The sequence below is a fragment of the Dasypus novemcinctus genome, chromosome 14, assembly GCF_030445035.2.
Source record: "Dasypus novemcinctus isolate mDasNov1 chromosome 14, mDasNov1.1.hap2, whole genome shotgun sequence".
NCBI lineage: Eukaryota > Metazoa > Chordata > Mammalia > Cingulata > Dasypodidae > Dasypus > Dasypus novemcinctus.
This window is the reverse complement of record NC_080686.1, coordinates 53890481-53906187: the sequence shown is the minus strand read 5'-3', so window position 1 is coordinate 53906187 and position 15707 is coordinate 53890481. Positions and strand designations below refer to the sequence as shown.

Below are 15707 nucleotides of genomic sequence, written 5' to 3'. Positions count from 1 at the left end.
TTGGAGTCTAACCTCCTTGGAAGGATCCAAGACACAGCGAAACAAAGTGACATGCCCAAAATCCTAGAGCTAGGGAGTTGGAAGGCATGAAGACAATTTGGAATACACACTGAATTGGGATCCAAAGCCAAATGTGCTTTAAGTTTCCTAGATCTCTAACAATACACTAAAGATCTTATAGAAATTACAACCTAAGTAAATAATTCTATTTAAAAACAGGAAACTACCACAATATTTAGGCTACTTTCTAAATAATATTTAATATCTTTTATTTATTAATACATGATGCTTTGCTTGACTATACATCAACAATAACTCATTGACTAAACTACAGTTTCAGTCTTGTCAAAATAAATCAAAAGTTAAATGGCTCTTGCTTGATAAAAGGTGGTAAACTGTAGGTGAAAAAAGACTATTTGTTTACTTTAGATGGTAAGTCATATAATGAAATAGACCACATAGGCAGATATATGTTAGCTCTCTTAACACACTTGCCTCATTACAGTTCATGAACTAAGTCAAAAGATTTAAATGTATCAAATTGGACTAGAAACCTTCACCAGTTTGCCCAGTATATCTATTCCCCAGTCATGGAAATCAGTAATATAGTTTCTTCCCTCAAAGCTCTCAAAATCCTGTTCCTGATGTTGACTACCTCCATGAAAAAGAGGTCCATATGCTGACATTTCAATTTGTAAAGTATCTTTGGAATCACACAGTGCAATCATTTTTTCATAGACAACCAATTCAGTAATTATAAAAGAGTTTATATTAATATCATATACTTACAGTGCCATTATAGACTTCTCAAACCTCAAGTTTCTGTAATAAACCACTTGTACTACATTTTCAAGTATTACCTACTTTCTGAATATCCATTACTTTGCTTATGAGATATTATTTTCTTGCATATCTCTGATCTACATAAGGAAAATATTCAGAGGCAAGTTATAACCAGAAAAAGAAAAATAAGCAATTGTTCTCAAACAAATTTTATGGATGTTGCCCATTGCTTACAAAGATGACTCTGTCAGTATTTGTGTTATATAGCCTATATATGGTTGAAGGAAGAATGAGATTCCAGTTGTTTCCTTCCTAAAGCATTTATCTAAGAAGGCAGAGCAGGTCTAGAGCTCACTGTATGCACAGCCTTGTGGAAAGTAGTGGAATGGTAGAAGAGATGGGGAAGGACAGAAGGAGGAAGAACAAAGATATTGGATAACTATGGTAAGATCAAAAAAGCTTTAAAGAAACTGGTAGTAATGAGCCACATTTTGAAGGAATAAAGTCATAGAATGGCAAACTAGAGCCATAGGCAATTTCAGTGTTGCACAAAAGCACACCAACTGTGGTTTGGGGCAGTCACTGAGCAGTGCCGGCAGTAGATTCTCACTATTTTCCTTCATGGTTCTGCCTCCCAAACTCCAACAAACACTGCAATTGGAAATGAAGAGGACATGCATGAGCTCTCAGGGGAGAGGTTCTCCTATGTTCACAGGGGATATAAGGACCCTCTGAATATTTGCAGTCTTTAGAGGTAAAGATGGAAGGAAGAACTAAAACATTTATTTGTTGCTGTATATGTATGCAGAACCAAGACTTCTTATTTGTTCGAGTGACTGCTTCTCCTAAAGTCCCTTAGATATCCATAAACTAAATGTCACATCTAAAGGGTATCACTGTAAAAAAAAAACTTTCTATATGTGGAGGTTAGGAATGTGTTTGGGCCTCTGAGCACGATAGAAGTTGGTACTGAATGATCATTTTCTTTTGTTATTTCAATTCAAACATTTTCATTTGATTTCCTAAAGCATTAGAAGGCTTCTATATATAACTCACCACATTATACATAGAAATTCACTTGCATGAAAAACCATCTAAATTTTCTGTCCAAAACAGCAACATGTGACCCTTAAGCATTTGAAATGTGGCTAGTATATATTACACACAATAAGTATAAAATACATACCAGAGTTTTAAAGCTTCGGCACACAAAAAGAACATAAAATAATCATTAATAATTTTAGACAGATTCCATGCTGAAATAATATTTTAATATATGGTTAATTAAAATACATTATTAAAAATTTTTTTTTCAGTTTCTTTTTACTTTTTAATATGGCTACCAGAAAAATTTTAATGACCTAAGTGCCTCATATTATTTCTATTGGACAGAACTCTCTTAAAGTCTATGATCCTAAGTCTGGTTTCAAGTGAGATTTTTCCACCTTTAAATGTATTATAATTATGTAGCATAAAAAATGCCTGGATTGATGCATTCCTTCTAATCTTGGCAAACCTGATATATATATCTCATTAAATATATATGTATAATTATCAAGTACTTTCATTTTTCACTCATTCTTTCCATGTTCTTCATTGAATACCTACTGTGTTCCTACGTGAGACACTGAGGATAACAGTGAACCAAAGCAGACATGGGTCCCTGTTCTTAGGGAGCTTTCAGCCCAGTGCAGAAGATAGATATTAATCCTATAAGAACACTAATGAATCTTTAATGTCAAACAGAGCTAAGGCCTTTGAGAAAAAGGAGTACAGTTGACCTAGTTGTGGCAGGAAGATCTGAAAACCAGGAGAAGCTAACTTAGAGGGGAGGGGAGAGGATGGCAGAGACAAAGGCAACAACAGACCCTAGGGAACACACCTGGGCAGTAGCCTTTGGGCTGGAGGAAACGTGGTGCCTTCAAGAACCAAAGAAGGACCCTGTGACTGAGAGCCAGATGGAGGGAGAGAACAATACAAGATAGTCTGGAGAGGGAAACATTCAGAGCCTTGTAAATAGAAAGCATTATTAAGGTCTGAATTCTAAGATTCATGCAAAGTCTTTTGTGAGCTTTCAGCAGGAAGTAACACAGTCACATTTGCATTTTTAAAAGATAACTTTCTGTGAAAATACAGTACTGATAATGTTTCTGAATAAGAATCAGTAAAATAAACAACTGTAAAAGTGGTTACCACCTGCCCTTTGATTGGTTGTCATTAGTCTAACCATTTCTATTTTCTAGGAAATAAGCCTACTTTTTGTGACATCATCTCATGTAGAAAACTGGTTTCACAAAAAGCTTATTAAGAACAAAACTTTTAAGACTTGGCTTGCTAATGACTTCTTTAAACCATGGCAGTTATCAGTTATACCCATATAAACTTAACAGTTGAGAATGTTAAAGGTCTAAAATGACTAGCATGGGAAAGTATCTTTGGTCCTTTCCCTGTGCAATTTCGTGGGAACTGTTGGAAAGATAAGTGACCATCTCAATAAGTAGAGCAGCATAAAAATCTTCTGCTACCAAGCTTTATTTCCCTAAGCTAGTGTTTTGTTAGATTTCTTTCACTTCTTCTGAAGTCTGATGAGTTAAAGGTGATGCAAAAACTGTTTCTCAAAAGTAAAGTCCTTAGAAAAGTTCTTCTGTTCTAAGTATTCACCTCCAGTGCAAAGGAGAAAAGGTATGCCCTCCAACTCTGCTAGTCAAATTTATGACAAAGGAAAATAACCCCAAGATTTAAAAATAAGTACAAGCTTTCTCAAAGTATTCTACTTTTAGACATTTGAAGTTAAAAGTTACAAAGATCATTCATACTGTTTTTTTATCGTTGAGATAGTAATTGGGAAAGCAAGTAAATACCTATGGAAGCCAAATAAAGAATTCAAAATGGACACACTTAAAATTTCTATTCCAAGTTAGTGAAGACACTAACTTGCCCAAGATCCTGCAGCAATTTGGAGGGGCAACTCAGATGGGAAATGACCTTGCTGCAATCCCATCAAACCAGGATAATAAACATTAAACAAAAGGTTCTAAAAATATTTTTATTATAAAAATACTTAATAATAATATAATCAGTTATAATAGTTAACATTTATGGAAAATTTACCATGCTCAAGCTAATATGCTAAATAAGCATCATTAATTCATTTAATTCTCACAACAATCCTACTTTAACAGCCGAGTCCACTTAGGCTAGAGAAGTTATTTGTCTGTCCAAAACCACTCACCCACAAGCAATGGAGCCAGGATCAAACTCAGGCTCTGGAAACTACCACCCTTAACTACTTCCTGTGCTTATCTAACCTGAACATAAAGAAAAGAAATCTAATGTACTCACTTTGATTGGAAACCAGATAGAAACTAGTATAGAATCCTAGAATTTTGTAGATAGGCATGTTGGCAGAGTAATTGGTAATATTTAAATATTCTACATATTAGGTGATATTTAAATATTCTACATATATTTAAATAGGTGATATTTAAATATTCTACATATTAAACTTTCAAATTTAGGTCACAAACATTTGAGAATACAGTTTGTAAAGAACATTTATACCAATACACACAATGAACCTACACTTTAAATCACTAACTGTAAAAAAATCACTCGAGGTGCTTGGTGTCATGAAAACCAAGTTTGAATGAGATTTTCACTTCTCAACTGAGTTATGGTAATTATTTGTCAAACTATAATAGAGTTGGAACTTGTTGCTGCTTCTCTTCTTGTCCATGACACATTGATCATAATTTTATTAGGATTTTTAATATATTTTAATATTTGTTTACCCACCTTTCCCTTGTTACTTGCTCCCATATCCTATTCATTATCATTCTCTCAGAACCTAAGAAAGTCCTTAATATAGGGTAGACTCCTAAAAAATGTTTGACTTTGCACATGAGATATTTTATAAATTCTTCAGTTCTTATTTTGAATAAACATTCATTGTTTTATCAATGATTAACTGTTAATGCTACTTTCTTATATTAAGATATATATGAATTCCATTGTGTAGAAAAAGATTGGAGTAAATCTTAGAATGCAAGCTTTGGAATAAATTTTTTCTGCATTTAAGTTCCAACCCTGCCATCCACTAGCTCTGTGACCTGGGGAAGTTACTTTAATTCCTTTGTTCTCAATTTTATTATCTAAAAACTATGGCTAACAATTGTCCTTTATGGGGTTGCCCTAATAATTAAATAAGTTCATTCACAGAAAAAAAAACACAATGCCTGGCACAGAACTCATTATATGCTACCAACAACAACCAGTACTAGCATATCATCAACATCTTCATCACCTTCACCATCCCTTTACCAGTACCCAGCATAAGGCCTGGTAGACAGCAGGCTCTCAAGAAATGTGAAATTGACTAGAGTATCTAAGAAATTATTATAAATATTGCTTTAACCTAAAATCTGAACATCTTATTACACCTTTGCACAGTTATACATCTTTATAGACAAGGTTTATTTTGCATATAATATATTTAATTTTATCGAAAGGATGTAATCAGGAATGAAAATTCAACTTGACTAGGTGTAGCAAAATCAGAGGCACCACTAGAGGGAGCTTTGGTTCCAGAGGTTGCTAATGATAGAGCTACCATTTGTGCAGGACATTTTAGTGTGCTCATTGAATCTCTCAGCTTTTGGAAGGATCATTCATAAGAAAGAAAAGAGAGAGACTTCTTGGCAACTAATTAGAAATGCTTGAAGAAGAGCTCGCTCCTCTCATTCTCCAAAATCATTCTCCAAAAATGATTTTTCAGCCTGGGCTGAATAATCAAGTTACCTGTGTCTTTGCTCCCGTGCTGTACAGGCCAGCGGTTCTGCCCATGGCAGCTGCACTTGGTATACAGAAGAAAAATGAAGGAATCACATTGCTGAGGCCATGGGCCAAAAATTCCTGCAAGATGGATAATAGGAAAATGGATCATTTCTCAGTTATCAAGGACTTTAGGGATCACAAGGCACAAATTGTCAAAGAACCTGTCTTATTTGCATTGAATTTCTATTCTCCCACCAGTTGAAACTTAACAATAATAAAAATGGCTAACATTTATTAAGTGTTTACAATGACTCAGAAGCTGTTCTGAAGCAATTTACTCATATAATTCTTATAACAACCTTATAAGAAAGTACATTCTCTGTTTATTCTCTGTTGCCACTTTCTCTTCTATCTTCCATGTCAATATAATCAGGCTTTTGCTCTCACCACTCCACCAATGACCTCCACAATGCTAAATTCAGTGGTTAATTCTCAGCTTACTTGGCCTAAAAGCGGCATTCAACACAGTAACTAATTCCCTCCTCTTTAAAAGTTCCTTTACTTGACTCCTAGGACATCACACTCTCCTTGCTTCTTCCTACCTCCCTGGACACCACTTCTTAATTTCTATTGTTTTTCCATCTCATGCAACCAAACTCAAATGCTGGGCCACTTCCCTTCTCTATCTATAACTCCCAAATTTATATCTCCAGCCAGGATCACTCTTCTGAACTTCAGGCTTATATAGCCATAAACTCAGCATCTTCATTGGGATGGCTAACTGGTATCTCAAATTTCTAAATTGGGCTGCTGCTCTCTACCATGCCTAACCTGCTCCTCCCACATCCTGTCCCATCTCTAGTTCCAATTGCCCAGGCCAAACACTTTAGAGTTACACTTGGCTCTTCCTTTTCCCAGACTCCATCCGTATCTGATCCAGAATCTATCCCCTTCTCACCTCCTCCACTGCTATGTCTCACCTGGATTATTGCAAAAGCCTCTCACTGGCTCTCTCTGTTTCAGCTGTTGCCAGTAAACAACACAAACAAATATCCCTTCCCTCAGAGAGCTGGCATTCTAGTGAGGGAAGCTGACAATAAACAAGGTAAGGATAACAAAGCAGAAAAGGGAACAGGAAGATCCAAAGTTTCTTATTTTATATGACAAGTAAGGCCTCACTAAGAAGGAAACATGATTAAAGGAGCCATAGAGATATCTGGGGAAACAGATCCTGGAAAGGGGAACAGAAAGTACAAATATCCTGAGGCAGTAGCACAGCTGGGAGAATCACAGGAAAGCAAGGAGGTTAAGTGTGGCTAGGACAGAGTAAAGGAATATGAGATCCAAGAAGAAAAGAGATGGTGGTAGATCATGCACGGCTTTGTAAGTCATGGCACAGAGGCGGGTTTTTAATCTGATTATAAAGGGAAGCCACTGAGAGAACTGAGCAGAAGGATAACATGACCTGTATTATTCACCATTATATCTTTTATGTCCCTTGTACCTAGAACAGAGGCTGTTGGGTAGTAGGGTTCAATACACATAAGTTGGATGAACATGAATAAATCTCCTTTTTACAGATGAAAAATCCAAGGCACAGAAGATCATGGTCACTTAGGACCTGAGGGAGATGTGCACCGGGCAGTTGGGCATTCATAAGCTCCACAGGGCAGCACTCTGTTCGGGGCGCAGCTCAGTGGGGCCACGGGACGTGGCAGAAAACACTGGCAGAGGAATATGCAGAAATACGACCAACTTAATTTGGATCTTTTGGTATTCTAAGAATAGATCCTCATTTCCTTTCATTTATTACTAAGAAGAGTAAATAAAAATGTTGGTGGTGGGGTGGGGTACAGGAATCCTGTATTTTAGGCATGATTTTTCTGTAAGGCTACAACTTCTCTAATAATTTAAAAACAAAAAACAAAAATGGAAGAGTAATGCTAATGTTATGCTTAATTATTTGTATTTTGAAATCTGTAATTTGTAAAAGTTAGCATGCAATGATGTTTCTTCAAAATACGGATCTGTCCTAAAAACAAATAAAAAACATCAAGAAGTCCCTCTCTCTATATCTCAAAAAAGAGAGAAATAGATTGCAAATCAACCCATTAAGCCTAGATTTTCTGCTTTTTATAAACAACTTAGACATTTTTTGTTTTGTTTGTTTTCTACCCCTTCTTGACACACACTTAGGAAAGTTCTATTTTTCGTAAGCCCAGCATTTTCAGGACCTGGGAATACCCAGTACAACAACACAAGGACAGTGCAGAGGGTTAGTGGCACACTCCACCTGGTTGTCATCCACTGAATATTTGAATTTTTTGGCAGATCCCCGAGCAAGAGCCAGCGAGGCCACATAACCCACAAGTGCCACTCCGAAAGCTTCAGTGATCACTGCGGAGAGGATGTTCATCGGGGGAGCTCTTGGTGGAGGAATTCTGTGGAAGGAAAGACCATATTAAAGTCATCAAGCTTCATGTAATTTCTGTAACAAATTGCAGTGAATCCAACTGTGATAATGATGCTGAAATTTATATAGAATGAGTGAAATATCTAGGAGAAAACCAGGGACTCTTGCCCTTAGAGGCCCTTTATTCAACATTGTTTAGCTGAAATGCCATAGCCCAAGGTCCGCCACTGAGACAGCTCTATGCTTCTAATGGGCATTTACACCCAGGAAATTCAGGTTACACTGCAGAAATCCTGACGCAGCAAAAATTTCCTGATTCTGTATGAGACCAACAACAACAACAAAAAATCTGAAGCATTCTTTAATTTGAACCTTTCCAAATATTTCCTTGGCTGGTGTTAGAGACTGCCTTTCCTCCCTTGAACAGCACAATGCTGCATGCAAACATTGCAAACATTACCATTAAGCAGCAATTCTTCAATTAATCACAAAATTTACCACTAAGTTCATAAACTGAAGTATGTTTTAAACTCAATAGTTTCACATTTTCATAATACACTTTATGTATAAATATGAAGAATATTAATAAAGAAAAATATTTATAAAGACTCCACTTATCCTCTGTTGCTAAATGTAGGACCACAGTTAAAAGTTTCAAAGTTTCAAAAACCTGCTTAAACGAGTTTCTCATAATACTCGCCATTATCTTATTGTCTTTTGAAAACTACTTGAACCAAAGTATCATCATTTATTTATCCCGGATGCTACTTTGGGAGACTTACCAAAAATAATAATAATAATAATAATAATCCCTCAGGACAAAAAGAAGAAAAAGGGAAGAGAATTTATGTTGATTTAGTACCTAGCAGATACCCTGCAAGCAGAATGCTGGATCCTTTCACATTAGCTATTTAATTTAATTCTTTTATGATCTACCCCACTCCCAGAGTGAGTACCATTATTACCGCTACATAGAGGAAAAAACCTTTTTTAATAAGATTAGGAGACTCATCTAAAGTTTCAAAGTGAATGGAAGAGCTGGGATTCTATCTCCATCTCTTTTCAAACCCATATTCTTTTCACAATGACTTAAGAGATTGGGTCTGGAAATGTCACTTAAAATAAAGGAAAATTATAGGTGATGGAAACAAGACTTTTTTTTTCCTTATGCTTACTATTACTTTATTTTTTTTAAAGGAGGTACAAAGGATTGAACCTGGGGCCTTGTACATTGGAGGCAATTGCTTAACCACTGAGCTGCATCTGTTCCCTGAGGCAGTTCTTTTAACCCACTTACTAAAGCTTACCCTAAGACAGATTAATTTGTGTCATTACAGGCCTTAAAATATATGCTGTTTAAAACAGCTACCAGGGAAACGAATGTGGTTCAAACAGTTGGGCTCTTGTTCACCATATAGGAGGTCCAGGGCTTGATGTCCAGGTCCTCCTGGTGAAGGCAAGCTAGCCCACGCAGTGGAGTGCTGGCCCATGCGGGAGTGGGCCCACACAGGAGTGCCTGCAGATGTGGAGAGTTGGCACAGCAAGATGATACAACGAGAGACACAGAGGACAGAAAATAAGAAGATGTAGCAGAACAGGGAGCTGAGGTGGCGCAAGAGTGTGATCACCTCTCTCCCACTCTGGAAGGTCCCAGGAAAGGTTCCCAGAGGCACCTAATAAGAATACAAGCAGACACAGAAGACTACACAGCAAATGGACACAGAGAGCAGACAACTGGGGGGTGGGGGGAGAGAAATAATAAATAAATCTTAAAAAAAGAGCTGCCATTTCAAAATATACAACTGTTGTTACATGAAAATTGAACTTGCCTGATTAATAACAATAAATTCACCTAGAAACCTTTCATGGAGGAAAAGTAGAGAATCCTTTAGAAAATTCAACTCGTTTCAGATAATCATTACCTTATATCTAGACTAATAACAGGATAGGCTAAAGAAGGTTTTTTCAAATTATCTTTTTAATTCCTGAGAATTTTCTACTGTTCCTACATTTTAATGTAATTAGAAACCAAAATGTGAGACTAGAGGTTAAAAATTTAGCAGACCCAACATCTGTAACTTTTCCCCCAAATTTATAAATACTGATGACATACAGCCCATTAAAAGGGAATGATAACCAAAGGACATCTTTCCTTTTCTAAGATGCCTCTATTTTTCTTTCAGGCTACAGTTGGAACTCTCTTCTGAATCTCTTATCTTCTTGTTAAACTTCCTTTTAGGGTTCAAAGGAAGACTTTACTCCAGGTAGGAAAACCTGTGCTCTTCAGCCTATGGGTTTACTAGTTCAGAGGATACATGGCAATCTTTACCGTGTTTCTGGTTTTTATTTTAGGGTATGATTGTTTTAAATTTCTTTTTGTTTGTTTCTTTCTTTTTACCATTGTAAACTACACATAACGTAAAACATATTTTAAACCTTTTTAGGTATATAATTCTGCGACATTAAGTACAGTGACAATGTTGTGTAACCTTCACTCTATTTCCAGAATATTTTCAACATCCCAAACAGAAACTCGTACCTATTAAGCAAAAACCCCCAATTCCTTCCCTCTCTACTATGTGCAAAATGAAATAAATATAGTCATAAAAATATGTGGCTGGATAGTGCAGATCAAATCCCTGAGCATGACCCTAATTTGCAAATACAATACCTCCATGTTTTTCAAATGATAGCTTCATAAATAATACTCAAGTCTTTTATCTGAAGCAATGCCATACAAAACAGTTATCGATTTCCTTGGTAATAGGTAAACAATCTAGGAAGTAGCTCTTTCTCTATATTTACACTCTTTACTTAAAATAGAAGTTAATTAGAAACTTTTCCCAGAGAGGATCTTTGAAAGAGATGAAATCTTTGCCTGTCCCCCAGCCTCTTCCACCATTAAAAATGAGCAAAAAAAAAAAAAGAAGAAGAAGAAGAAGAAAAAAGGAGACTACATTACCCTTTTGGAATATGACCAACTACTTCTAATCCGTATGTGTTTTCCATATTGGTACAATAACAAGCAAACGATGCAGCAATAATCTATGTGGTTCCAATTGGAAAAAGAAAAAGAAAATTATTACGACCTCACAAATACCTTGAAACCATTTTCAAAAGTAAACATTGTTCATGTGTCCCACAAGTGTCAAGAGTAATATAACAGTTGCCCAGATTTTTTAAAATTAAGAAAATTTTAAAAATCAAAAAATCCCTTTGAGTTTTGAGAATACCTAATTCACAGGCTCAAACATAAAACAACACTAGTAAAATGCACACTTTCTAATATCCTAACTTCATGAACACAACTGTGTCTAAGTTGAAGGAAAGCAAAACAAAAGAATACAGGAGAGTATGTGTGAGTGTGTGTGTGTAGACACCACAATCCAACCTAAACACCCTTTTCTCATGGCATGAAGGAATGCTTTGTAAGACAGCATGGCAGCAACTTTTCAAGGGTTTGGGATATTGCATCCTTGTGCCTAATCTATGATGATTTATATAATCTCCTTGAATATTTTTGAATTTTGAGCTTTTCCTATTCCTTGAAGTAACACATGCCATATGTTGACAACCTGCTGTGCTCAACAGTTTGAAGAGCCCCCATGGAGTTTTAAGGCACCCTCTTCTCTCTTACTGAGATATTGTTAACAAGGTACTCACAAAGGCCTTTAAGATGCATGTGAGCCCACTTCAGCCTTTGTTTTAGTAGCTGTTCTTCTGAAAGGTACTGGAAATTTCAATGGTTATAGTATCAGTTTGGAACTGTCTCTATACTACACTTTTCTTGCTAAAAGAGACATAAAAATTATCCACTTAAAGTATAAATTTACTACAAACATGGCCTGAAAAGAAGTAAAACAGAATCACTTTAGCAAAATAAGGAATAGCTAACGATTAATGTCCAATAATGTCAATTAGCAGGACTTTTTCCTATTGTTTCTTTTTGTTCTCTATGATGATATTTAACTAAACATGCAGAAGTTTTTAAAGCATCAGATGTGTTTAAAAAGCAAAAGTCTTGAAGATAAAAAAAATAAAGAATAAAAGACATACTTTATAAACTCTTAAACTTTATAAATATTTTTATATATAAGTTGTATTTTCTACATATTAAAATAGCATTAGGTATAGATGCATACCATTAGGTTAGAATAGAAATATTAGCATATTCAAAAATTCCTAAGCTAAAGCATAAATTTCAGTTGCTCATGATTGGGATGAAACATTTATACCAGATCAGAACATATTGTAAACTATGAAAGAGTATATGCCACAGCCACAAGATCCTGGGGTCTAACTGAAAATGGAAGAATATATAATGTTCATCACACAGAACCAATATCAAAATTAAGTAACCAATCACTAAATTAGCCTTTCAAATAGGGTCTTACCTTCTCACTTAAATTTCTTTACCAGTCTAGTCATCATTCCCTCTTTGATACCATCCCCAAATTTTAAGTGTGTATAAGGGACACACTGCCCTAAGACCTGAGCAAGAGGAGGTCCTGCCCTGGAAGTCCCAGGCATTTAGAAGGTTCCAATCTGGCCCTCCTCCAGCTGCAGCCCTCCACAGAAAATGAGGGTTTTGTGGGAACATGAGCTTTACCCAACTGAAACCTGGACCATACTCTGGGTGCTCAGAGATCTATTAATTCCTTACCCAAATGGCCTCATGGCTGTTTCAGGTTTTCTTCCATAGGTCTGTCCTCCCAAGGTGCCCCAACGGGAAGGCAAGGGACAGTCATGGTGGTGGTGGGTGGGCAAGTATTTGGAACTTGGACAAGGAGCAGGGGTATCCACAGGAGACATATGAGTCCCATTGTGGTGGGATGGAGCTGGGGTGAGAAGAGAAGGGGCAGGTGGGGAGACTGGTTCTCCCCATGCTGTCACATTTGGCAGAATTCCAAGGAGTAGGAGAATTCTCTCTTCAGACATGGCCTTTGAGCTCATCACTAAAAGCATATTAGTTAAGGTAAGAAAATAGTGCCTGTTTTATATAACATTTTGATTTATTAACATTTGGTTCTATTTCAGTTTGGAGCCTACATTAGTACTTTTGCCCTGGGCTTCCAAATGTTAGGGTGAGGACTGTGTAAGGATTATCTTCAGTTTTATTGTAAGGATAAGTTTTACCATTTTTGCAGGGAATAAGCTACTGTTTTACTACTAGCTCAGGGATCTTCCTCCCTAAGTTTATTTTGATTTTTCAGTTTCATGAAATTTAAGTTATAAGGTTTCCCAAGATAAAATAATTATTCCTTAATATCTACAGGACATTGGGATAAAATGGTACATTTCACAGTTGTTGCTATGTAAACTATTCATCAAAGTACCCTGTACCTTTATGGCTTATTTGAAATAACACACACATATTATATAGATCATATATGTTGTATATATCACCAACAAAATATCAGGAGTATAGAATCAGACATGGCCTACGTAGAGGGGGAGAAGTCACCATCCATTTCTTATTGCTATAGAAATTAGTCATGTCCTTCAGAGACAATTTCCAGTGTGCTAGCTTTATAAATTTACATAAGTTTATACTATTTCAATAGTATGATGGGGTATTTCAATAGATGGAATTATTTAGATACCACTTGTCCAATCCAAAGACCTTAAAAAACTAAAGCCAATTAACAATAAAAAATGAGTAGACTATATAATCATAACATTTAATTTTGAATTTAATGTGTTATTTATGTAGGAATTCTCATGAGAGATTCTTCAAATGGCAAAAGGGTATTTTTTGTCAATGTAATTTATCTTGGAAGCAAAGTACAATTATTGCTTTTCCAGTTCAAAAAACTATTTTGGAGAACCAGTGCTGGTCAATGAAAACCATGAGTATCTATCTATTTAATATAAGCAAAATTAGATCAGTAACAAGAGTGTCAACAAATCTACTGATCATTAATAGACATTCATCAATTGATAATATTTCTGTGTATATCATGCCACATCAATAGGATGTGGTAATACCCTCTTGTTTTACAGGGAATCATGCCAGATATCTTCTGAGTCTCACCCTTAGACATGTCTCCTATTTAAAATCCTAAACTATATATTCTCTTTTTTATGTAAGAGATTACAAGCATATGAAAAACGCTGTATAAATTGAAAACATGTGTGCCTCCTTTTCATAATTATTGACTCAAAATGTTTCCTGTTCTTACATTAATGTATGGCCACGCAAATTAGCCCTACTTTAATGAGAGACAGGAGTATTAATAGTTACGGTTTACCATAGACAATACAGAGAGCATGTGCAGATTACCCTAACAAATGGCAAACACTGTATGGGACAATGTCTAAATGTTGATCTCATACTTACCAAAACTAAATCGACAGGAAGAACGACTTTAATTTTCCTTTTAAACTGTTCATTCAGCTCTTTAACAAGAACAAGTACCACGATGCTCAGCAGGGATAAAAGCAGCGCCTCCAGTCGGACCGACTTGATGTTTTCAAAGACATATGCATAAATCTACAGTGATGAGGAAAAATGGAGGCAAAATTCAGGATCACCCAAAATAGAACATCAAAATCTGGCCCCAAAGAAACTCAGTGATGGTTTACAAAATATCTTACCAGGGCTGGGGACAGAGGGAACTCAATGCTAATAGAGATGTGTATATATATATATTCATTTACATATAGAAATATTGCTTTGTCTCTTGATTTTCTGTCAAACTTAGAGTATGCATCTTCCTGCAATATTCAAGACAATGCTGGAGAGACTGACTCCTCTGGCTCCTTCCCAGCCACTAAAATGGACAGAGTTGCTACAACTCAGTAGTGCCACACAGATTCATCACTAAGAGCAGCGAGCGGAGGGGCCCGTAGGCACGCTGCCTTTGGACCTCAGCCTTCTTCCTCAAATTCCACACCCAAATAAACAGACACGCAATCCATATGCAAAGACGTTAAGAGCTGGTATTTAACCAACATCAAATATTTGACTTAATGTAAAATATTACTGTGTTCCAAGTTACGCAGCATTTATTTGTTTGTTTATTGCTACCTACTTTTTGCCAAACACTATGCCCATTGCTATGAATACAATATAGATAAAGCCCCAGCATTCACAGAGCTTACAGTCTAGTGGAGAAATTGCTAATTAGAGCGATAATTTAGTGCTATACGGTGTGATGCACATGGAAGGGGCACCTGAAGCATATGTATTTTAGAGGTGTTAGTGGTCAGGGAAACTTCTCCAAAGGAAATAAATGGGAATAAGCCAGGCCAATAGATAATGGGAAAGGTGAGAGGAAGGAGTATGTGGGACATGTTCTGCCTAAAGAATGCATGTGTAAAACTTAGAATATAAGGTGTAACAAGAGGAATATGTGAATTCCTGAAAAATATGGCCAAGAAACCAATAGAGAAATACTAATCATTGAAAGTAAGCAAGCCTATTTGAATTTATGTTTACATCAAAGAATTTGCTTTAAACTAGGAAGACGTAATACATTACTATCAGACAATTTATTTTGGTAATTTCTGACTTGGCAGAAAAGAAGGCTAAATGTAGGAGTAAGGGCAAATAAAAGGAATAAAATTAAATCTTTTCTGAAATCTAAAACCTATATTTATCCAGCTAAGTGCCAATAACATTTTGCTTAAAAATGTAGGATCTCTTCGATAATTACATGAATATCTGATCTACTGGCATAAAAACTAGAATCTGAGATTTTAAAATATCCTAAACTGAGTGCTAACTGGATAAAAA

General features: G+C 36.0%; 1 protein-coding gene across 1 annotated transcript in view; it reads right to left on the bottom strand.

Moving 5' to 3' along the window:
* SLC26A7 (solute carrier family 26 member 7) overlaps window positions 1-15707 on the bottom strand; it is a 127476-nt gene that overhangs the window by 47393 nt on the left and 64376 nt on the right. The window contains exons 6-9 of the mRNA XM_058275714.2: window positions 14310-14462; window positions 10932-11014; window positions 7850-7997; window positions 5581-5694 (exon numbers count right to left, since the gene is read on the bottom strand). Coding sequence (XP_058131697.1) covers window positions 5581-5694; window positions 7850-7997; window positions 10932-11014; window positions 14310-14462 — 498 coding nt within the window. The remainder of the gene's footprint in view (window positions 1-5580; window positions 5695-7849; window positions 7998-10931; window positions 11015-14309; window positions 14463-15707) is intronic.